This window comes from Anolis sagrei, chromosome 6 (genome assembly GCF_037176765.1).
Source record: "Anolis sagrei isolate rAnoSag1 chromosome 6, rAnoSag1.mat, whole genome shotgun sequence".
NCBI lineage: Eukaryota > Metazoa > Chordata > Lepidosauria > Squamata > Dactyloidae > Anolis > Anolis sagrei.
This window is the reverse complement of record NC_090026.1, coordinates 94,194,392-94,218,227: the sequence shown is the minus strand read 5'-3', so window position 1 is coordinate 94,218,227 and position 23,836 is coordinate 94,194,392. Positions and strand designations below refer to the sequence as shown.

Sequence of the window (23,836 nt, the reverse complement as noted above, 5' to 3'; positions counted from 1 at the left end):
CGAGGCGGAAAGGGAACACAAAGCCGCGTCGTAAAAACAGCAGGCGCCCCACTCCAGGCAAATCCGATCCCCTCTCCGCTATACCCCAGAGAAGAGGCTTATTCCGAAACAAAAGCATGGGTTAGATAGGACACCTCCATTCGAGGAAACGGGGTGACTGTGAAGTCTCTTTTCTCAGAAGGAGAGGACGAGGGATCCAGTTCAGTACAGTGATGGATAAATGGCTCTAGAGCTGGCATGGGCAAATTTGGGCCCTCCAGGTGTTTTGGACTTCAACTCCCACCATTCCTAACAGCCTCAGGCCCCTTCCTTTTCCCCCTCAGCCGCTTAAGCGGCTGAGGGGGAAAAGGAAAGGGCCTGAGGCTGTTAGGAATGGTGGGAGTTGAAGTCCCAAACACCTGGAGGGCCCAAGTTTGCCCATGCCTGATCTATACTGTAGAATTTTTGGAGAAGAGACTTGAGTCTCATTCTTTATCGCCCTGGACACTTGTTTCTCCAGCAACCGAAAGAGACAGAAGCCTTTCAACTCTCTGCTTTCACTTCCTTCAAAAAGAAACACAGGGTCATCATCACTGAAAGGAGAGGATATGGACAATCACATAAAGCCACTTCAATGTCTTATACAGCAAGCGGTCAAATTTTGTTTCAATCTGATTTGTGGATCTTGAAAACCAGTCTTCAAGATGACTAAAGTTTTCTCTTCTGGCCACATGGTCCCTTTGAGACGACTTCCTCTACTCAGTGTGAGTAACTTTGGTTTTAAGGAGCCTTGTAAACAAATTCAGCTATTATCAGTAGCCCTTTTTCTCCTGAAAATAGGAACTGAAGCATTGCATGAAACTTGCATATCTGTAATAATAATAATAATAATAATAATAATAATAATAATGTATTGTCGAAGGCTTTCATGGCTGGAATCACTAGGTTCTTGTGGGTTTTTTTCGGGCTATAGAGCCATGTTCTAGAGGCATTTCTCCTGACGTTTCGCCTGCATCTATGGCAAGCTTCCTCAGAGGTGCCTCACTACCTCTGAGGATGCTTGCCATAGATGCAGGCGAAACGTCAAGAGAGAATGCCTCTAGAACATGGCCATATAGCCCGAAAAAACCTACAACAATCCAATACTACTACTACTACTAATAATAATAATAATAATAATACCTGTTCTAATAATAATAATAAACATTATTAATAACTAATAATAATAAATAAATAATAAATAATAAATATTATTAATCATAGAATCATAGAGTTGGAAGAGACCTCATGGGCCATCCAGTCCAACCCCCTGCCAAGAAGCAGGAAAGTTGAATTCAAAGCACCCCCGACATCCAGCCTCTGGTTAAAAGCTTCCAAAAAAGGAGCTTCCACCATACTCCGGGGCAGAGAGTTCCACTGATGAACGGCTCTCACAGTCGGAAGTTCTTCCTAATGTTCAGATAGAATCTCCATTCTTAATTAATAATTAATAACAATATATAATAATAAGTAAAGGTAAATGTTTCCCTTGACATTAAGTCTAGTCGTGGCATTGTCCGTAGACGCCTCCTAGGTCATGTGGTCAGCATGACTGCATGGAGCTCTCTTACCATCCCGCAGAAGCGGTACCTATTGATCTACTTACATTTGCATGTTTTCGAACTGCTAGCTTGGCAGAAGCTGGGCCTAACAGCAGGAGCTCACCCTTCCGGATTCGAACTGCAAACCTTTCGGTCAACAAATTCAGCAAGCTCAGAAGTTTAACCCGCTGTACCATAATATCACAATATATTATTATTATTATTATTATTATTATTCCTATTACTATTAATACTAATACAATAAAATACAAAACGTTATGACGGTCACTGACCAGCACATAATAATAATAATAATAATAATAATAATAATAATAATAATATGTGCTGGTCAGTGACCGTCATAACGGTCACTGACCAGCACATAATAATAATATTTATATTTATATTTATATTGTTGTTGTTGTTGTTATGTGCTGGTCAGTGATCGTAATAAAGTTTTGTATTTTATTGTATTATTAATAATAATAATAATATAAAATTAATATCATTAATATTATTAATAACAACAAATTATTATTAATAATAATATAAAAATAATATCATTAATATTATTAATAATAACAAAGTATTATTATTATTATTATTATTATTATTATTATTTTGTTACCCGTCTCTCGACATCGGGAAAACGTTTTTGTTTTTAACCTCTCGAAAGAAATCAACTAACCTAACAACACAGATTGTATCTGGCGTTTATTAATTTCCATTTAAAATCTTACAGATCAAAATCCATTACAATCCATGCATTTAAAAATGCAAATGTAAAGTGTTTTCAGCGAAAGGCTTCATCCCCCCCCCCCTTCCTTTTTGTTTCCATTTCAATGTGAAATATCCCAACTTATTTCAACATGGCATCGAGACTTATTGGTTTTGCAAACGCTGAAAGGGTTTGTTCACCTTTTCTTTCAAAAAAACTAAGCATATGGTCAGGAAATACACATAGGCCATGAGGAGTCAGTTTCACTTGGACAGTTTATTGTAATACATGGGTCTGGGTGAACCCACCGCTTTGTAATAGAGGAGAACTCTTCACTGAAACTAGACCTGAACTGCCAGCAAAATGCAAAGAAGTACATGCGCCATTAAATTAAAGGTCATTCAACATTGATCCAATACCGTTTGCTTAATTACAGCCTTATGCCTATCTAAATTAATATTCAAGCCAAAACTAGGTCTTGAAGTTTATTTTGCTGTACACTTCAAGTTTTTTTATTTTGTTAAATTAGGACTGCAACGAGAACGCGTTAATAATTCCTTTTGAGCAGAACGAAAAAAGGAAATAAAAATAAATGAAGTGGGGAGGGGGGAAGAAAAGCTCAATATATTTTCAAATATACAAGAAAAATACTATACAAAATCGTCTCCTGGACAACTGCATTTCACACCAATACGCTGGTGTGGAGTTATATTTAATTGTTAATTATTTTTAACAACGATTTTCCGTTGTATAAACGTTAGGTTTAGAAGGATATTTTACAAATATTTGTCTCTATCTCCCCTTCCTTCCCTTTCCTTATTTGGCATTCAGACTCCAGCCTCTCTGAAAAGCAAGGGTGCTCTCTCAATTCCTTTTCCAAATCACAAAGTGAATTACTACAAATCATCATAATTTCAATCCTAGGTGCCTTCAAAGTACTGCGTGAAGACAGGAGTGTAGGGGCCCTTCCACACAGTTGAATAAAATTCCACATTATCTGCTTTGAAATGGAATATATGGCAGCGTGGACTCAGAAAACCCACACAGCCCTATATTTCTGAATATCAAGGCAGAAAATCCCACAACATCTTCTTTGAACTGGGTTATCTGAGTCCACACTCAGATAATATGGGGTTTTCTGCCTTGATATTCTGGGATATAGGGCTGTGTGGAAGGGCCCCCAGGGTCTTTCCACGCAGACATATAACCCAGAATATCAAGGCAGAAAATCCCACAATATCTGGGTTGTTGTGAGTTTTCCAGACTGTATGGCAATGTTCCGGAAGCACTCTCTCCTGACATTTCGGCTGCATCACAATATCTGCTTTGAGCTGGAATATATGGCAGTGTGGACTCAGATAATCCAGGGCCCTTCAAGGCAGCCATATAACCCAGAATATCAAGGCAGAAAACCCCACAATATGTGGGTTGTTGTGAGTTTTCCTGGCTCTATGGCCATGTTCCAGAAGCACTCTCTCCTGAGGTTTCACATGCATCACAATTATCTGTTTTGAACTGTGGATTTAGATAATCAAGGGCCCTTCCAGGCAGCCATATAACCCAGAATATCAAGGCGGAAAATCCCACAATATCTGGGTTGTTGTTAGTTTTCCAGGCTCTATGGCCATGTTCCAGAAGCACTCTCTCCTGAGGTTTCACATGCATCACAATTATCTGTTTTGAACTGGAATATATGGCAGTGTAGATTCAGATAATCCAGGGCCCTTCCACACAGCTATATAACCCAGAATATCAAGGCGGAAAATCCCACAATATCTGGGTTGTTGTGAGTTTTCCGGGGCGGTTCACCTGCATCACAATATCTGCTTGGAATTGGAATATATGACAGTGTAGACTCTAAAAGCCCAGGGTCCTTCCACACAGCCATATAAACCCAAAATATCAAGGCAGAAATGCTTGCCATAGATGCAGGCGAAACGTCAGGAGAAATGCCTCTAGAACATGGCCATAGAGCCCGAAAAAACCCACAAGAACTGAGTGATTCCAGCCATGAAAGCCTTCGACAATACATTAAATCCCAATATCTGCTTTGAATTGGGTTATCTGAGTCCACATTGCCATCTAATCAGATTCAAAGCAAAAATATGTGGGATTTTCTTCAGCTGTGTGGAAGGGGTCTCAGTTCAAAGCAGATATTGTGGGATTTTCTGCCTTGATGTTCTGGGTTATACGGCTGTGTGGAAGGGTCCTGGGACTCTGAAAAAGTATAATTTGGATTTGAGAGTGGGATAATTAAGCTTAAAAATGGAGGGTGTTTTTTTTAATGAAGTCATTGAAGGTGTCTTATAATTTCTCTTTCCAGAAGCAAATCTCATGGGAAGATCTGGAGTCAAATGGATTATTTGAGAGCCCTTCCACACAGCCCTATATTCCAGAATATCAAGGCAGAAAATCCCACATGATCGGAGTGTGGATTTAGATCATCCAGTTCAAATAGATGTGGGATTTTCTGCCTGGATATTCTGGGATATAGGGCTGTGTGGAAGGGCTCAGAGTCCACACTCAGATAATGTGGGGTTTTTTGCCTTGATATTCTGAGATATAGGGCTATATGGAAGCCCCCCCCCCCCCCCCCGATAACCCAGTTCAAAGCAGATATTGTGGGGTTTTCTGCCTGGATATTCTGGGATATAGGGTTGTGTGGAAGGGCCCTCAGTCGGATTTCAAGGGAAAGAATTAAGCTTGGGTTTTACATTCCGATTCAAATCAATGGGGCTTAAAATTGTGGGATTTTAAAAAGAAAGAATTAATGGGATAGTTGAGTTCGAAAATAACAAGGACACTGTCTCCACAGATTAGTGTTTTCTTTAAAGAGCAAAAGTTTGAGCGTGATTGAGGTTGCACTCACTTAAAGCAAGAGCCCAATGTAGCACTCACTTCAATCCAGAGCAGGATTCAGAGCCAACTTGAGGCATGTTTATCCTCCCCAAAATAATATAATCATATCCACGCTTTACTTAGGGGCCTTCCACACAGCCCTATATGCCAGAATATCAAGGCAGAAAATCCCACAATATCCGCTTTGAACTGGGTTATCTGAGTCCACACTCACATAATGTGGGATTTTCTGCCTTGATATTCTGGGATATAGGGCTGTGTGGAAGGGCTCTATGAAAACCCAATTCAAAGCAGATATTGTGGGATTTTCTGCCTTGGATATAGGGCTGTGTGGAAGGGCCCCCAGACTTTCAAGACAGAAAACCCCACAATATCTGCTTTGAACTGAGTTACCTGAGTCCACACTGACATATATCCCAGTTCAAAACAGATAATATAGGATTTTATTCAGATGTGGAAGGGGCCTCTGAAGTAAATGGCGTCTGGATTTGCTGAGGAGTAACACACATCAATCTGAACAAATACTTCAAGGTAGAAGAAAGCCCACCCTGTTTCAACTAGAGCTATTGGAATTGTCTACACTTGCTTATGGCCTTCCCGGCCTCAAAGCGAAAGTGGCTTCGGATACTCATTTACTCAGGAGGAAGTGTAACCTATTCCCTTTGCACATTTCACTCTCCAGCCCCTTCAACTCAATCTGGGATTACAGCCTCAGGCCCCTGCTACACAGCCATATAACCCAGACTGTCAAGGCAGGAAAGCCCACAATATCTGCTTTAAACTGGGTTATCTGAGTCCACACTCAGATAATGTGGGGTTTTCTGCCTTGATATTCTGGGATAAAGGGCTATGTGGAAGGGTCCTGGGTTATCTGACATATATTCCAGATCAAAGAAGATATTGTGGGATTTCCTGTCTTGATATTCTGGGGGGCCTTCCTCACAGCCCTGTATCCCAGAATACCAAGGCAGAAAATCCCACAACATCTGCATTTAACTGGGTTCTCCGAGTCCACACCCAGATAATGAGGGGTTTTCTGCCTTGATATTCTGGGATATAGGGCTGTGTGGAAGGGTCCTGGGTTATCTGCAATATATTCCAGATCAAAGCAGATATTTTGGGATTTTCTGCCTTGATATTCTGGGGTAGGGGGATCTTCCACACAGCCCTATATCCCAGAATATCAAGGCAGAATAACCCATAAGATCTGCTTTGAACTGGATTATCTGAGTCCACACTGCCATATATTCCAGTTCAAAGCAGAAAATGTGGGATTTGATTCAGCTGTGTGGAAGGGGCCTGAGTTATATGGCTGTGTGGAAGGAAAAGTCTCCCAAACCCGCTTAACTTGCCATTGGTGTCAAAGGTTTAGAAAACTCGCGTGGAAGGAGCGAACCACCGACCCACCCGCAAGCATTTGTTTCCCCCAAGTACACACAGATACTCGAACTTCTCTCATCGACTCCAAGCTCATCCCAACAAAAAGAAGGGGGAAAGGGGGGGGGGGGTTGAAGGATGCAATTTCCCAGAAACCTTGAAAAGCCTCCCGGCGCTTCCCTTTGAAATCCATCTGTGGCGGGAGAGGCGCTTCCTTGACTGTGTCCTCATTCAAAAAAAGTGCTTTCAGCAGGAGAAGAAAAAGAAGAAGACCTGGGCCTCTCTCCCCACCCCTTTCACCTCCTCAGATGTTCCCATTGACCAACTTTGTTGTGGAGCCGCGGTGGCGTAATGGGTTAAACCCTTGTGCCGGCTGGACTGCTGACCCGAAGGTTGGATTGCTGACCTGAAGGTTGCGGGTTCGAATCCGCTAAAGGGAGTGAGCTCCAGTCTGTAGACGGCCAATTCTCTCACAGTACTTTCGGGGTGTACTTTTTTGCCCCTTCCCCCAAACTGGATGCCAAAACAAACTCGGAGAAGCACCTTCTCAAAAATATCTTGTCCTTGGTGCGATTCTCTAGTTGGGAAGTCACTTGGGGAGCAAGTTTGGGGCTTCGATCTCCTCCTCGCCCTCGGTTTTTTGGGGGGGATCAGTCACTTTTGGCCCTCGAGACCCCATAAACAGCGTGAGAGGGGATTTGGAGGCGGCAAACCGTCGGGGAAGAAGGAGGAGCGCGTTTCCGCTTGCAAAGAAGGGCAGGATTGCTCCCAAAGTGGAAGCGGGGCGAGGAGGGAGTTCCTCTCGGGACTGAAACCCCCCGCGTGGGCGTTTCACTCCAAGCCGTTCCTATGGCCCGCTTCGGGCGGTGGCGGTGGCGGGAGCAGGTCGGGCGAGTGGCAAGGCGGGCTTCCGGGCGCGCTGTGCTCGCTGTCGGTGTCGCTGCCCTTCTTGACGGAGACCCCGGCCCCGCTTCCGCTTCCGCTTCCTCCTCCTCCGCCGGCGCTGCTGTGGGTCTTGACGTGCTTGCTGAGGTGGTCGCTGCGCATGAAGCGCTTGTTGCAGACGGGGCAGGCGAAGCGCTTCTCGCCGGTGTGGGTGCGGAGGTGGCGCTGGAGCTCGTCGGAGCGGGTGAAGCGCTTCCCGCAGAAGAGCCAGTTGCAGACGAAGGGCCGCTCGCCCGTGTGCCAGCGCAGGTGCGCCTTCAGGTGCGAGGTCTTCCCGTAGACCTTCCCGCAGCCCGGGATGTGGCAGCTGTGCAGGCCTTTGCGGCGGAGGCTGGCTCCGGCCGGGCCCAGGCGCTCCGCTTCCTGGCAGTTGGGGCAGTCGCAAGTGGCGCGCCCCGAGTAGCGCCTCGCCGAGGAGGACGAAGAGGAGGAGCGCGGAGAGACGCCCGGACCGCCGCCCACTCCCATGAGAGACCCGCCGGAGCCCGCGGTCAAAGGGGAGGGCGCCGCGTCCGGGTACACGGGCTTGAAGCCGTCCATGAGGTGCTGCCCGCCCAAGAGGTGCGAGGAGGAGGACGCCGCGCCCGGGCTGAAGGCGGAATGTCCCGCCAAAGTGGAATAATCCGAGTTGTAGGCGCCTAGCGGGGAGTGCAGGGAGCCGGCTTGGAGTCCCACCACAGCGGCGGCGGGGTGGACCCCGTTGGGATTCTGCACGTCGAGCCACCCGGCGGCGCCCACGTCCCACCAGCTGGAAGCGCCCGCCTCGCTCGGGTGCGAGGGCTTGAACCACGACTCGTAAGGGTGCGCCATGCCCACGCGCGGGTACAAACCCTGCAGCCCGTCCACGGAAGGGTGCACCTTGGACAGGAAGACCGGCGGCTCCTGCACGCCTCCGCCGCCGTTCCCGCCGCCGCCTCCTCCCCCGCCGCCGCCTCCGCCTCCCGTCTGGAAGTAGTCGTTGCCGAAAGGCGAGGCCGAAGCGGCGCCGCTGGAGGTGAGCGAGAAGGCGCTGCTGGAGCCCGGGGAAGAGCCGCCGCCACCGCCGCCGCTGCAGCTGAAGGAGTCCGAGACCAAGGCCGCCGCCGCTGCTGCCGCTGCTGCTGCCGCCGCCGCCGCGTGAGCCGAGGAAGAGCCATTGCGCGCCAAGCCCGAGCCCAGGGCCACGTTGCAGCTGGACGAGGAGGAAGAGGAGGACGAGGAGCGCTTCCACGGGTGGAAGCCCTTGGCGAAGGCCGAGGCGCCGTCGGAGAGCGAGGAGGGAGAAGGGCTGGCGCTGCCGATCTTGTTGCAAGTGGCGGCGAGCATGGCCAAGGGAGTGGAGCCCACGCGCGGTTCTTCCTGCGGAGAAGGAGGAGGAGGAAGGAGGGCGAGAAGCACCCGTTAGGCTCAGCAGGCAGAACGAGCAAGAAGATGAGAAGAGAAAGAGAGAGGGGAAGGAAGGATGGAACGAAGGAAGGAAGGTGAAAAAAGAAATCCAGGAGAGAGAAAGGGAAAGGAAGACAGGAGAGAAAGGATGGAAAAAGAAGAAAGGAAGAAAGGAGAGAGAGAAAGAAAAAGAGAAAGCCAGGAGAGGGGGGGGGAAGGAAGGAAAGAAGAAAGAAGGAAGGAAGGAAGCCGGGGAAGAGAGAGAGGAAGAAAGGAAGGAGAGAAAGAAAGGAAAAAAGAAAGAAGGAAGGAGAGAGAGAGAGAGAGAGAAACACCAGGAGAGAGAGAGGAAGGAAGGAGAATGAAAGCCAGGGGAGAAAGAGAGTGTGTGAGAGAGAGAGAGGAAGGAAAGAAGGAAGGAAGGAAGGAAGGAAGGAAGGAGAGAAAGCCAAGAGAGGAAGGAAGGAGAACGAAAGCCAGTAAGGGGGGGGGGAGGAAGGAAGCCAGGAAAGAGAGAGGAAGGAGAAAGAAAGCCAGGGAGAGAGAGAGAGGAAGGAAGGAAGGAAGGAAGGAAGGAGAGAACGGAAGGAAAAACAGAAAGAAGGAAGAAGAGAAAGCCAGGAGAGAGAGAGAGAGAGAGAGGAAGGAAGGAAAGAAGGAAAGAGAGCGAGAAAGAAAGGAAGGAGAGAAAGGAAGGAAAAAAGAAATAAGGAAGGAAGGGGAGGGGGAGAGAGACGCAGGAGAGAGAGGAAGAAGGAAGGAGCTATATTGCCATATAATGCAGTTTGTGGTCAGTTCCGACTGATAATGCAGTTTTCGAAGTGCATTATGTATGTCTACACTTGACCATGTCATTCAACTGAAACTGCATCATTTGTCTGTGTAGATTCAGCGAAAGAAAGAAAAAGAAGGAAGAAAGTCCCTCTTTCTTTTCAGCCACCACGAAATTGTCGCTCCTGTCCGCACCCAGCGATCGGGCCAAGTGGCCAGATCTTGGCACCAAAAACCAGATCACGGAAGTCTCCTCCGTGTTTAAACAAAGTACTCCCCAGGTATTGTATGCCTAGGAGTCTCCTCCAAATCGGGGCTCCGTCACCTGACACTATCGCATCGGAGAAGAGGGTCAAAGATGGGTTAAAGGGCTACCAACCCGCTCCCTCCTGGCCCCCCTCGGCCTTCCCGAGGCCCCATCTACACTGACCATTGAAGGCTAGCTCCAAACTGCAACAAACTCCCCCAAAGCAAGCCCTTAAGGGCCATCGGTGCTCCGTGGTTTGGTGCCATCCTCCTCCGGGCCTCCAAATGGTTCCAGGATTTCCTGTGAGATCCTCTGTGAGGAGAAACCTCTTTTTCCAACACCGATTTGAAACTAATTAGAAGGAGGAAAGGGATCTCTCCACGGAAGCCACAGTTTCAACCCAGATTTATTCGGACATAAATACATTAAAGTAGACTTTTAGAAAAGCCTCTGTGAGATCCCTCCCCTCAAAACCTTTCCTAGCATTGATCCAAGAAGCAGAGAGAGAGAAAGAAGACATACCTGCAAGAAATGAAGGGTTAAAAAGAAGTTTTCTCTAGCTTTTGAAATATTCTCTCTTTCTTTCTGAGAGTGAAAGCAGGAGCCTGTTTTTTCCACCCGGAAAGTCCAGTTCTCCAGGGAGGGAGAGGAATAATCCCTGCAGCTTCCGAGGTTGTTGGGGGCGAATGCCCTTAAAACCTTTCTCTTGCTCGCTGACAAAAAAAGGGGGAGGAAAAAAAGTGACTGCCCTCTTCCCCTCTTCTCCCTCCCCTTTTCCCCCTCTTTTCTTTTCTCGCGAACTCCTTCGGACTTAGAGAAAGGGAGGGAAAAGGGGGGTGAGAAGGGCTCAATAGAGGAGACTGATAGCCCCCCGGTCAACAGAAGGGCTCACTTTAACCCTTCTCCGATCGCCAATAAAGAAAGGGGAAAGGGAAAAAAGGACCCAATTAAAAGAGCAAAGGAGGAAAGGAGGGGGGGGGGAAGGAAAAAAAGGGGGGGAGAGAGAAAGCAAACCCTGAGACTCACCCCTAGCAGTGAAGTTGCCATGCCACAAGGCGCCCTCCTCTCCGAGGATTCTCTCTCTCTTTTGCCCCCCCTATATTGATAAATCAGAGGCCGCCGCCGCCGCGCGTGTTTTTTTTTTTAGAGGTGTGCAATACAATGATCAGTTCCGCCCCTTCCAGCCCAATTGTAGCTCCCTGGCAAGGCTTTGAAGTGCCGCGGAGAGGAAGACAGCCAATCCGCGGCGCCGGAGGGACGAGAACGCGCTCGGGGCGGCGCGCGCGCCCCGTGACGTCATCACCCTCCGCGCTTCCTCTTCTTCCTAGATAGAAATCACGCTGCTGTTGCTGTTGCTGCATCTCTTGCCTCTCTGGATCCCTTTGAGCCCGCATCATTGGGTCAGTGTGGACCCATGCCATTTCGGTTCAGTGCATTACATGCCTTATCATGCTGCCCTATAGGACAGCGAGCGAAATTCAAGAAACTCGAAGGCTGCATTCAAGAACCAGCAAAAATAGCCATCTACGCTGGCTATTTCACAACAGTGGTTCCAAGCTGCGCAATATAGAGTTTGCTAAAAAAAACAAAACCCTCTAACATCAGGATAGTAAATAAGGAACAGAGGAATTCCACACAATAATCAACCAGGGCCAGTTAACACCTCCCAACAAAGGTTCCCCTTAGGCAGGAAGCAGCCATTCAATGCTAATCAATTGCAACATTCATCCTTGTTTCAAGCAGACAGTTCTTTCTCCCACCCGGGACATTCAACAGATATATAAATCTCACTTGCCTAGTTTCCAATAGACCTCACAACCTCTGAGGATGCCCCAGGCAGGAAGCAGACAGGCTTCGAAGTTGCAAGGCCATTCAATGCCAATCAAGATAACCAATTGCAACATTCATCCTTGTCTCAAGCAGATAGTTCTTTCTCCCACCCTGGACATTGAACAGATATATAAATCTCACTTGCCTAGTTTCCAATAGACCTCACAACCACTGAGAATGCCCCAGGCAGGAAGCAGACAGGCTTTGAAGCTGCAAGGCCATTCAATGCCAATCAAGATAACCAATTGCAACACTTATCCTTGTCTCAAGCAGACAGTTCTTTCTCCTACCCTGGACATTCAACAGATATATAAATCTCACTTGTCTATTTTCCAATAGACCTCACAACCTCTGAGGATGCCCCAGGCAGGAAGCAGACAGGCTTTGAAGCTGCAGGGCCATTCAATGCTAATCAAGGTGGCCAATTGCAACATTAACACCTGCCTCAAACAGACAGGAGTTCTTTCTCCAACCCTGGATATTCCGCAGGTATATAAACCTCACTTGCCTGGTTTCCAACAAACCTCACAACCTCTGAGGATGCCTAGCATAGATGTGGGCGAAACGTCAGGAGAGAATGCTTCTGGAACATTGCCACACAGGCCGGAAAACTTACAGCCACCCACTGCACAATATAGTCAGTGTAGGGCCACAGGTGCTTTCTCTCCCCGACTTGCCCTCTTTTCCTTTCAAGGGGATCCTGGCTTCCCCCTCTTTTTCCAACTCTTTGCTCCCTTCCTTGTGTCCAAAACACTGGTGGATTGAAGTCAGTTCGAAAGCGCTATGGCCCCATCTACCCTGAGCATTTAAAGCAGATCAAAGGCAGTTTCACAAAAGCGCCCTAAGGAAAGCTCTCAGTGCGGGTTTGTGTCATCTGGCTTCCGAAATGGTTTCCGGGCTTTCCTATGGAATCATCTGCAGGGCAAAATCAGTACCGGTTTGAAGCCGCATTACATGTAGATTTTGCCAATGACACACTGCATTAGAGGCCTTCAGGAGGAGCACATCTACTCTGGCTATACAGTGGATGTATTCAGAGGCAGCTTGACAGTGGTGCATTTACACAGCCCAGCCATCATTAAAAAAAACTCTTTCTGGGTTTTTAAGCCTGTTTCTGGGGTTTCTGAAAATTGCATTGGATAAACCACAGCTCTAGTTTCTTAGATATGGTTATCGTGGTTTTCTATGGATCAGCAATGGCAACTAGTAGATGGCATATGTGCTGTATCTCAAAAACAAGCGTTCACAGGGAAAACTGGTGCTATTTTTTTGAATCAGCAGGTCAGATATAACCAGAAACAGAGCTAACGTTTGAGGCACCAAAATATGTGCTGGCCAGTGTTATACAACGCACGATGCCTTCCAAAATAGGACCCATAATGCGCGTTGGCGAGTTTAGGTGCCCTCTGTGTGCATTGTGTGTGTGTGTGTGTGTGGGGGGGGGGGGGGTGATTGAATCTTCCAAAGCTGTGAATCCACAGATACTGCTTTCACCTGGTCAGAGCTAAATGTATTGGCTTCCCCCTCTTCCGCTTTCCACCCGCATTACTTCCACCCGCATTACCTTCCCTTCCCTTATTAATCCGCCTTCCAGTCCTCCTCCTCCTCTTCTCTTCTCTTTCCTTCCCTGTCCTTCCCTTATTAATCCGCTTTCCAGTCCTCCTGTTCCTCCTGTTCCCTTCTCTTCCCTTCTCTTATTAGTCTGCCTTCCAGTCCTCCTCCTCCTCCTCCTCCTCCTCCTCCTCCTCCTCCTCCTCCTCCTCTTCTTCTTCTTCTCTTCTCTTCCCTGCCCTTCCCTTGTTAATCCACCTTGCAGTCCTCCTCCTCCTCTTCCTATTCTCTTCTCTTCTGTTCCCTTCCCTTATTAACCTGCCTTCCAGTCCTCCTCCTCTTCCTCCTCTTCCTCCCCTTCTCTTTCCTTCCCTGCTCTTCCCTTATTAATCCGCCTTCCTCTCATCTCTTCCTTTCCCTTCCCTTATTAATCCGCCTTTCAGTCCTCCTCTTCCTCCTCTTCTCTCCTGTCCTCTCCTCTTCCCTTCCCTTCCCTTATTAATCCGACTTCCAGTCCTCCCCCTCTTCATCTTCTCTTCTCTTCTCTTCCCTCCCCTTCCCTTCCCTCCCTCTCTTCCTCCCTCTCTCTCTTGGTCTCACGACACCTTTCCCCCCTTCCACTTTAGGAAAACAGACATAAATCTAACAGCGCGCCCTGACGCTGGGAGTTGTGGATTCAATGTCTACGTTTGTTTGGTTTTGTAAAAGCATTCCCTTTCTCCCGAGAAGTCATTTCGGTGGTTCGGAAAACCCCGTTTCCTTTCCCTGTCGCTTCCACCCGCCCTTTCTGAGTTTTAGGAAAAGGGGAATCGTTGCGTCAGGGGGAATCCTAGAAGTCTCTCCCATCCATTCCAGACTGTTTCTCACTCTCTTTTTTTCAGGAGCTGCCTATCCGTGGGCGACAAATGCCATTGCAACCTCCAGTCCTTTACTCCTTTTAAAATATTTATCACTTTCACATTGTTTGTATTGTTTCGCGCGTGGGTGTCCTTATTAAATGTTTAGCTGCCTTATTTCTCTTCCTGATTTGCCTATCAATGGCAATAATAATAACCACACTAGTCAGTGAAGTGAATAACTGGGGTCCTGGCTGCCTTGCTGTGGATGGAAGGTGGATTTCTTTAAATATATATATATATTTGAATATATATATAAAAATCGCAACGAAAAGAAAAAGAAAGATGTGGGATTTTCACCACCATCGGAAGCTGGATTTACATTGCCATACAATGCCGTTGGAACTGCATTATATGGATCTATGCTGCCATTATATGGAGCCCGAACCACATTGAACTGCATTGTATGGGTTTACACGGTGAGCCTGAACCGCATTGAGCTGCACTGTATGGGTCTACACTGCTATTATATGAGCCTAAGCTGTATTATGTGGGTCTTCATTGCCATTATATGAGTCTGATCTGCATCATACGGGTCTCCACTGCCATTATATGAGCCTGAACTGCATTATATGAGTCTACACTGCCATTATATGAGCCTGATCTGCATTATGTGAGTCTACACTTCCATTATATGATCCTGAACTGCATTATATGAATCTACACTGCCATTATATGAGCCTGAACTGCATTATGAGTCTACACTGCCATTATATGAGCCTGAACTGCATCATATGGGTCTCCACTTCCATTATATGAGCCTGAACTGCATTATATGGGTCTACACTGCAATTATATGAGCCTGAACTGTATTATACGAGTCTACACTTCCATTATATCACCTGAACTGCATCATATGGGTCTACACTTCCATTATATGAGACTGAATTGCATGATATGGGTCTACACTGGCATTATATGAGCCTGAACTGCATCAAATGGGTCTACACTGGCATTATATGAGCCTGAAGTGCATTATATGAGTCTGCACTGGCATTATATGAGCCTGAACTGCATTATATGGGTCTACACTGCCATTGTATGAGCTTGAACTGTATGATATGGGTCTTCACTGCCATTAGTTATATGAGCCTGAGCTGCATTATATGGGTCTTCACCAGGCCTGTGGGGGGGGGGGTGGTGGTTAAGGGGTTCAACCCCCCCCCCCCGAAATGTTTCAGATTTTTTTTTAAAAAAACACTGGTTTACTAATGAATTTTAACTGGTTGACCAAATCCCCATGCTAAGTCTATGAGATGCAAGAACTGTAAGCACTATCTCAAGAACTGTAAGCACTATCTCAAGCAAATATTGACAATTTATTCACACTGTCATTACTTGCAGCAATAGCTGATGAAGTGAAGCAACCAAGTTGAGTGTGTGTGTGTTGAATGCTCTCATTAAGGAGGCCAGACTTGGTGGAGGTGGTTGACAAGGGCAGAGCTGCAGGCCATTGAAGGCTGATCTGCCCCCTGCAATGCTCTTTTCTTCAGCGTGAGCTATGAGGCAGGTTTCAACCCTCCCCCCGAAAATTTCAACCCCTCCCGAAATTTTTTTCTGACTACGGCCCTGGTCTTTACTGTCATTATATGAGCCTGAACTGTATGGAAGTGCATTATATGGGTCTGCACTCCCCCGTTTTCCCTTGAAATGAAGATTGCCATACTTCCAATCTGCCCTTTCTTCTAGGCTCGCTCTGCGCTACCATATCATGCGGTTGAACTGCATTATATGTTTAGTGTAGACTCAGCCTTAAAGAAATAGTACACTGGAAGTTATTTCAAGAGATGATAAAAGGCGGATAATGTTTTGTAGGGAGTCTGTACAATGTCCCCCCCTTGTCATCCTCTTGTTTCATCTTTTCTCTTTTCTCTCAACCGTGTTGTCCAAACCAAAGGCAGAAAAGCAGATGTTGCAACTTTATATAGAAGGACCTGGACGTGCCTTATAAAAATAGAGGTGGGACCCCCCCCCCATTCGCCGCCTCCTGTTTTTGTTTTCTTTTCTTTTTTTTACTTTTTGAAACAGGCGCCCGCTTATTGACTGTCCATCATCCCTTATTGATTCAGGGGACAACTCTCCCGATCCTACCTCGAAGCAAAGGAGGGAAGTAAATTAATGAACTGCTTTCTTTCTGGGAGGGAAGGAAGCCAGGCTGACGGGTCCCCCATAAACGCGGCGGCGTTTCTCTCTGAGTGATTTTCGCCTGTTGAGAAGGCGTGACAGGCCAGCCCAGGAGGAGGAAGGGGTGGAGGAAGGAGGGAACTCCGTTTAACAAATAAAAAAGAATTAACTCCGCGGCTTGGGTCGCATTTCTATAATGCGGTTCCTTCCCCGAGACCTCAGGAGCGCGCGCGCCTCCAAGCCCGGGGAGTGGGGGGGGGGGGGGGGCGCCGGAATCAATACTCCACCTTGGACGGAGAGGGGGAGTGGGACCGAATCAAGAGGGTTTTTAATAATCGTTTGTGTGTGTGTGTGTATTCTTATAACACAGTCCTCCCCATCGGAGAGAAAGGCAGGCGATTAGCTTTATCTGTCGCCTTTTATCCTCCACATCAGGAGCGTTCACTATTAAGACATAGAGAGTTAGGCAATGCGGGTGAGGAATGCCTTCGCCGCCGACAAGGAAAGTTACAAGTGGCCACGAGAAAGGGGTATTTAGGAGCAGCTCTGCTCTAGCTCACTGGGAACAGGAATGGGTCGACCATTTAGTTATTTTAATGCTATTCTTTGGGACGAAGAGAGGCTCAACCTGCTGCTTTTGAGTCCTTCGGAGGAGAAGGGAGACCATAAACAACAACAACAACAACAACAACAATAATAATACAATAATAGTAACAATAATAATAATATTATAAATACAATAAATAATAACAATAAAAGCCAGCATAGTATTATGTTTGTTGTGTACTCATCTTGTTGTGTATCAAATAATAATAATAATAATAATAATAATAATCTTTATATCCGGCTTTTCTCCCTAAACTGGTCCCATTCCTTCCTTGGGTTCTTTTGTCTGCCTTTCTGGACACATACTGAATCTATTTTGAGATATTTCATTCATCCGGTACAGTGTATATATTATGCATGTCTGTGTCTCTGCATATTATTATGACTATTATCTTTTTTTTCTACCCCGCCTTTCTCCCCATAGGGACTCAGATCAGGACCTTTCTACACCGCCAGATTATCTGTTTTTGAACCGGATTATTTGGCAGTGTGGGCTCTTATAATCCGGTTCAAAGCAGTTAACCCGGATTATATTGTTTTATAATCTGGATTACATGGCAGCGTAGAAGAGGCCCCAGCTAACAACTATATTACGTTAGCCGCTTTGAGTCTCCTTGTGGATGGAAAAAAGCGAGGTATAAATAAACATAATAATAATAATAACATAGTCGCTTATTAATTAATTAATTAACTAATTATTAAATACAATAATTTAGTAATTATTAAATAAAAATTATTTAGCCGCTTGTTCTCTCTCTATTTTATCGGTTTTATATTTGTTTTATTCATGAAATGCTTTAATAATAACAATAATAATAATAATACATTATGTGTGTGTATATATATGTATGCACGTATGTGTATATATGTGTGTTTATATACACATATATCTATGTATACAGACATATACACACATACATTTATGTGTGTGTGTTTGTGTGTAAACACACACACACATACATTATCCCGGATGGACATGGCTCCTTAATACATATATGTCTATATACATACATATATCTATGTATTCAGACATAAACACACATATACATTTATGTACACATACAGACATGTATACATATATACATACAGTATCCCGGGTGGACTTGGCTCCTCAATACATATATGTCTATATACATACATATATCTATGTATACAGACATAAATACATACATACATTTATGTATACATACAGACACGTATACATACATATATGCATACATATACACAGTATCCCGGATGGTCTTGGCTCCTCAATACTTTTCTTTGGCACCAGAACTTCTCTATGGAGACCCTCTATTATTCATCGACTATTTTGAAAGATTTGGGGGGAAAGGAGGCAAAGGGGAAACTTGGGCCATTCAAGTTCTTGTGGACTTCTTTCACGAACACCCAGCATTTCTTCCCCCGTGTAAATTACTAGTTGGCTCAGGGCCTGTGGCTTTGTCCTTCATGTTATATCAAAGGAGGAATTAAAAAAAAAACCCGAGGCAGAAAGAGGTGAGAAGCTGGGCTGGATCTACACTGCCTGCCATATAGTGCAACTCGAACGGCATGATATGGCAGAGTAGATCCAGCCCTGGGAAGGATAGTTTCCTCCCTGGGATTCACTAAAGCACCTTCTTCGCCCCCAGACACACTCACAGAGAGAGAAGAGAGAGCCCTCTCTGTTGAGGGGCATATCTGTGGGGAGAGCGAGGCGTGGGCGCCTTCCCTTGCAAACCTGTGGCATCCCACCCCGGTTCGCTCTCTCCCTCCCGACCGGGTGAGCCTCGATTAGCATTCCGTCTGCATCTGCCGCATAAATTTCATTTGAATTTCAAATTTAATAAACCAGGAGGTTTTTAATCATCCCTGGTTTTATTTGTTTGATATTAACATGCTTATTGACCGGGTCTGTTGACCAGTTTGATCATTACAGGACAGCAAAAAGTTAATTAAAACGACCACAGCTCCTTAATCATATCATCTGCCTCATCCATGTCGCTCCCTTTATTACGGGCGATGATGGATCGTCTCCCAGATTAATTTCTCTGTTTCTTCGATTTGGACAACGGCTTTGGGGACCTCATTTGCATCCCGGGAAACGCTCGCACGCGAAGTCGGGACCAGTTAAAGAGCCTGACGGCTCAGGGGGGCCATTAGGCGTCCGAAAAGGCGAGCAGGGAGCCCAAGCAAGGGCTACGCCAGGGGCAAGCCCACCTCTCTCCAAAACAGCGCGGCGGCGTCTGCGAAGGAGCGGGAAATACAGCGGCTGGCCTCTAGGCGGAGCTCCAGGGCGGGGTAAGTCTGGCCGAGCTGCGCCTGCGCACTTCGGTGTCAGCGGTGGAGAACTGGTCTGACCTAGTGTTTGGGGCCTAATTGGTAGAAATTGAAATCCTGCCCAAAGCTGAAGCATTTAAGAAGAGTTGGCCTGGATCTACACTGCCATATAATGCAAACTAAACTACATTATATGGCAATGTAGACCCAGCCCCACACTTGCTGAAGAGGCTCCTGTAGATATAAGGAAACAAAGATCTCTGGCCTTAAAAGGTGCCTCTGCACCAGGCATGGGAAAACTTGAAGCCTCCAGGTGTTTTGGACTTCAACTCCCACCATTCCTAACAGCCTCTGGCCCCTTCTCCCCCCCCCCCCCCCTCAGCCACTTAAGGGCCCTCCAAGTGTTTTGGACTTCAACTCCCACCATTCCTAACAGCCTCAAACCCTTTCCTCTTCCCCCTCAGCCGCTTAAGGGCACTCCAAGTGTTTTGGACTTCAATGCCCAAATGTTTTGGATTTCAACTCCCACAATTCTTAACAGCCCCAGGCCCTTTCTCTCTCCCCCCCCCCCCCCATCCACTTAAGGGCCCTCCAAGTGTTTTGGACTTCAACTCCCACCATTCCTAGCAGCCTCAAGCCCTTTCCTCTCCCCCCTCAGCTGCTTAATGGCACTCCAAGTGTTTTGGACTTCAACTCCCACCATTCCTAACAGCCTTAGGGCCTTTCCTTTCCCCCCTCAGCCGATTATGGGCCCTCCAAGTGTTTTGGATTTCAACTCCCATGATTCCTAACAGCTTCAGGCCCCTTGCTTTTCCCTCTCAGCCACTTAAGGGCCTTCGAAGTGTTTTAGACTTCAGTTCCCACCATTCCTAACAGCCTCATGCCCTTTACTTTCCCCCCCTCAGCCGCTTAAAGAAAGGGGCCTGAGGCTGTTAAGAATGGTGGGAGTTGAAGACCAAAACACCTGGAGGGCCCAAGTTTGCCTATGCCTGATCTATACTGTAGAATCTAGGGAGAAGAGACTTGGATCTCATTCTTCATCACCGCTATACACATAAACTTAAGCGACTGAGGGGGGCATGAGGTTGTTAGGAATGGTGGGAATTGAAGTCCAAAGCACCTGGAGGGTCCAAGTTTGCCCATGCCTGCTCTACACTGTTGAATGAATGCACTCTGACACTGCCATGGCTATACCTACAATCATGGGAGTTGTAGTTTCACAAGGTCTTCTTCACCAAAGGGTGCTGGTGCCTCACAGCTACAACTCTCAAGATTCCATTAGCATGGATTCATGGCAGCTAAAGTGGGGTCAAACTATATTAATGCTCCAAGTGTAGGTACACCCCGAATTCCCTTCTACACTGCCAGATTATATAAACAGATACTCCACATTATCTGCTTGAAACTGCATTATAGGAATCTGCACTGCCAGTTCAAAGCAGATACCTTGATTTTATATGGCAGTGTAGAAGGGGCCTTGGTTTAAAAAGTATTCTTTCCAAATAAAAACAAACATAAGTCTGCTTTGTATAGAGTGAATCCATCAGAACAGGGTGAGATTGACTTCCACTACTATAGAACCAAGTCACCCATCTTCTGGCCAGTTAGTGGACCTCCTCCTTTCTCCTTTTCACCTTAGAATAGAAGAAATATGCTGCTGAATGGAGTCAAAAGAGGGAAAGAAGTTTCAGAAAAACACACAAGGAGAGAGTGGGGTTTCCTCATAGACAGAAGCTGTTCTTCAAGCCTGTTTGATCTCCTACACAGAGGTTGATTCAAGAGATGTTCTGCTTTCAGTACTTTGCTAGAAATGTAGTATGGAATAGAAGAAACCCCTGGATGTCCAAGGTGAAGATATAATAATCCAAACACCCCAAAGAGATGGCATGATTTGAAAGACCCTCTTGAACTTTCCCATTTCAAGTCTATGTGGACAAGGCATTTTCTCTCATCTGGAGGTTTTGGTCTGAAAGAGAGACTCGTGTGAAAGTAGCAGAACCCCCAAAGAGCCATGGCTTCTGACAAGAAAAGATGGAGAAATGGGGCAGAGAGGAGGCATGGTCCAAATCAGTGGTTCCCAATCTTTGGACCTCTAGGTGTTTTGGACTTCAGCTCCCACAGTTCCTAACAGCTGGTAAACTGGCTAGGATTTCTGGGAGTTGAAGTCCAGAACACCTGAAGGCCCAAAGGTTGGAAACCACTGGTCCAAATGAAGATCTCTTCCTCTTTAAACCCTTTTTTCTTTTAAAATCAAAGATAGACACTGATGCTCCAGCACCCAAGTACTTTGGAAAGCCAAGAAGTGTTAGGGACTTGGTGAAAATGAACACAAGACAAGTTGATTGCATGGAACAAGTGCCTAAGGCTGGATCTGCACTGCCATATAATGTAGTTTGAACAGCATTGTATGGTCAGTGAAGACACATATCATGCAGTTCAAGGCAGTTCAAACTGCATTACAGTGTTCCCTCGCTATTTTGCGGTTCGCTTTTAACGGACTCACTGTTTCATGGGTTTTAAAAAATATTAATAAAAATATTAAATAGTTACGTCCAGTGGAGGCCAGGGAGAAGGCTCTGTGGAGGCCCTTGAGATGGGCCAGAAGGCAGGTAAGGAAGAATGGGTAAGAAAATAATATATATAAAATATAAAATAATGTATACATATTAAAATTAATATGGCATCCCTACTTCGTGGATTTTCACTTATCGCAGGTGGTCCTGGAACAGAACCCCTGCAATAAGTGAGGGAACACTGTATTTGGCAGTGTACATCCAGCCTCAGATACCCTCTCCCAATCCCTATTTCTTGAGTTATTCTGGACTATTTTTGGATCCAGAAAGCCAAGAGTTCACAGGCTTTTGTTTCAAGGTGTTCTCCCAATGCCCACAGAAGAAATGTGCATCTTTTTGAAATCTTCTGATTTATTATTTTATTATTTTTAATCATCACAATACATCTTGTGATGACCTTTCCTCATAGCTCGAGGTGGGGCACAACACAGTTAAATCACATCACCATAAAATACATCCAATGCATGACAAAATGGAGCAAGTCCCATGTAAACCATTGAGAGATATATCTGAGTAGCCATGCTTAGGGGCTTCAGACAAAGGAAAAAGTGCTTTTTATTATGTATTATTATTTTATTATTTACTTTTTTCTTTTTTCTTGTTGTTTCCTTATTATTTATTTATTTATTTTCCATTACTAATTTTCCTACATTTATATCATCTTTGAAGAAATTTTCTCAAGATGGCTCACATCTACTGACAACAAAAGCAGTTAAGGCAACATAACTAAATACAACAGATGACTTACAAGATATCATGACTATATCTGCATCACAACTGGACCACACAATTAGAGACTTTGTATTTGTATTCTGGGCTGCTGAAATGGGGAGCTAGGTGGGGGTTAAGTCTGGTAAACTTTCTAAACAGCCTTTCAAAAGATTGACAGACAGACACACTGGACAAACCAGTCTGTGTTGGTGAGTCAGGAGAACAGCGGAAAGAATGGTCCACTTTGGTCAGAAGTTCTCAGAAATGTGTATCTTCACACGAGGAAGTGGGAAATATTTTTCATGTCTTTAAATTGGTATACTTCTTTTTAGAGTGGCTCTACACTTGGAGGGAGTCCCAGGTCCCATCTATAGTGATGGAGAGGGAGTGGGAAAAGGGAAATCGCCACTTCCTTTTGGGAGAGGGAGCAAAATTCGGATTATTCCACCATTTTTGGTTAATATGGATCATGGAAACTTTGCATTAAGTGCTCGGTGTTGATATGTAAACAGTCTTACCGCCTCACCCCCCCCCCCCCCCCCCAAATCCTGTCTGGCTGATTTTAGACCTTATTTTCAATGACTTTTAGTGGTAGTTTCAAGATCTCCAAGGAACCAGGTGGCTTCTCCTTTGGCTTTTCTCCCTTCACTGTTGGCTTGGAGGTCGCAACATGAGGGAGGAATGTGCCTGGGCGGGACGGGGACAAGAGGGTCACTCGAAAGGGAGGTGATGGCCTTTTAAAAGGGCCTCCTCCTCCTCCTCCCCTAACCCTCCCCTTCCTTCAAGTGGGTCTTTCTCTTGGTGGTTCTCCTTTGAAATCAATGCCTTAAAAGATAGAAAAGTATGAAGGGGAACCTTATACACACATCCCAGAGAAAATCTACACTGTAGAACGAATGTAGTTGGACACTGCCATGGCTCCATGGGACCATGGGAGTTGTAGTTTGACAAGGTCTTGAGCGTTCTTTGCCAAAGGATTGTGGTGCCTCATCACCCGAGAGTTAAAAACGACTAAATCCGTCCCTTCAGCCTTATTGATTTTCTTTTCCTGTCTCTCTCTCTCTCCCCCCCCCCCCCCTTTCTCTCTCTCTCGTCGGAGGTCACATTTCCCGACTCCCCGGCGGCGCGTCTCCTCCAGACGGATTATCCCGCATCTCCTCCGGACGGATGACAGGTTGCAATCGTACTTTCCTCGAAGATGAATGTGACTTGGGGGAAATCGTGTTTAATTGCACATAATCTAGAGCCGGCGCTTGGCGCTGGGGGCGGGGGCCGACTGCGCCTCTGTCTTGGAAACCGGGTTGGGGCTCAAAGGAAGGAGGGCAGTCTCTTTCAACAAATACAACTTTTTAGGGGGTCACCATCTGCCACTTTCACTGCCGTGGCTATATACGGCAGAGTCACGGGAGTTGTAGTTTGACAAGGTCTTTCGCCTCCTCCAAAGC

General features: G+C 46.1%; 1 protein-coding gene across 2 annotated transcripts; it reads right to left on the bottom strand.

Moving 5' to 3' along the window:
* Positions 1-4,875: 4,875 nt before the first annotated feature.
* Positions 4,876-10,991, bottom strand: SP8 (Sp8 transcription factor). Of its 2 annotated transcripts, XM_060782110.2 has the most exons (3): positions 10,868-10,932; positions 10,364-10,554; positions 4,876-8,796 (listed from the first exon to the last, which is right to left on the bottom strand). In XM_060782110.2, exon 3 carries the CDS (start codon positions 8,761-8,763, stop codon positions 7,345-7,347), a length of 1,419 nt encoding a protein of 472 aa, XP_060638093.2. In that variant the 5' UTR covers positions 8,764-8,796; positions 10,364-10,554; positions 10,868-10,932; the 3' UTR covers positions 4,876-7,344. The 2 variants fall into 2 exon arrangements, with proteins under 2 accessions (XP_060638093.2, XP_060638092.2); XM_060782109.2 differs by lacking the exon at positions 10,364-10,554 and having other exon boundaries at positions 10,868-10,991.
* Positions 10,992-23,836: the final 12,845 nt, after the last annotated feature.

Excerpts from the sequence above, each read along its gene's own strand:
- SP8 (XM_060782109.2), bottom strand. The coding sequence starts at position 10,888 with ATGGCAACTTCACTGCTAGGG. Across the intron at positions 8,797-10,867 it reads TGGCAACTTCACTGCTAGGG|GAAGAACCGCGCGTGGGCTC; the intron begins GTGAGTCTCAGG and ends CCTTCTCCGCAG.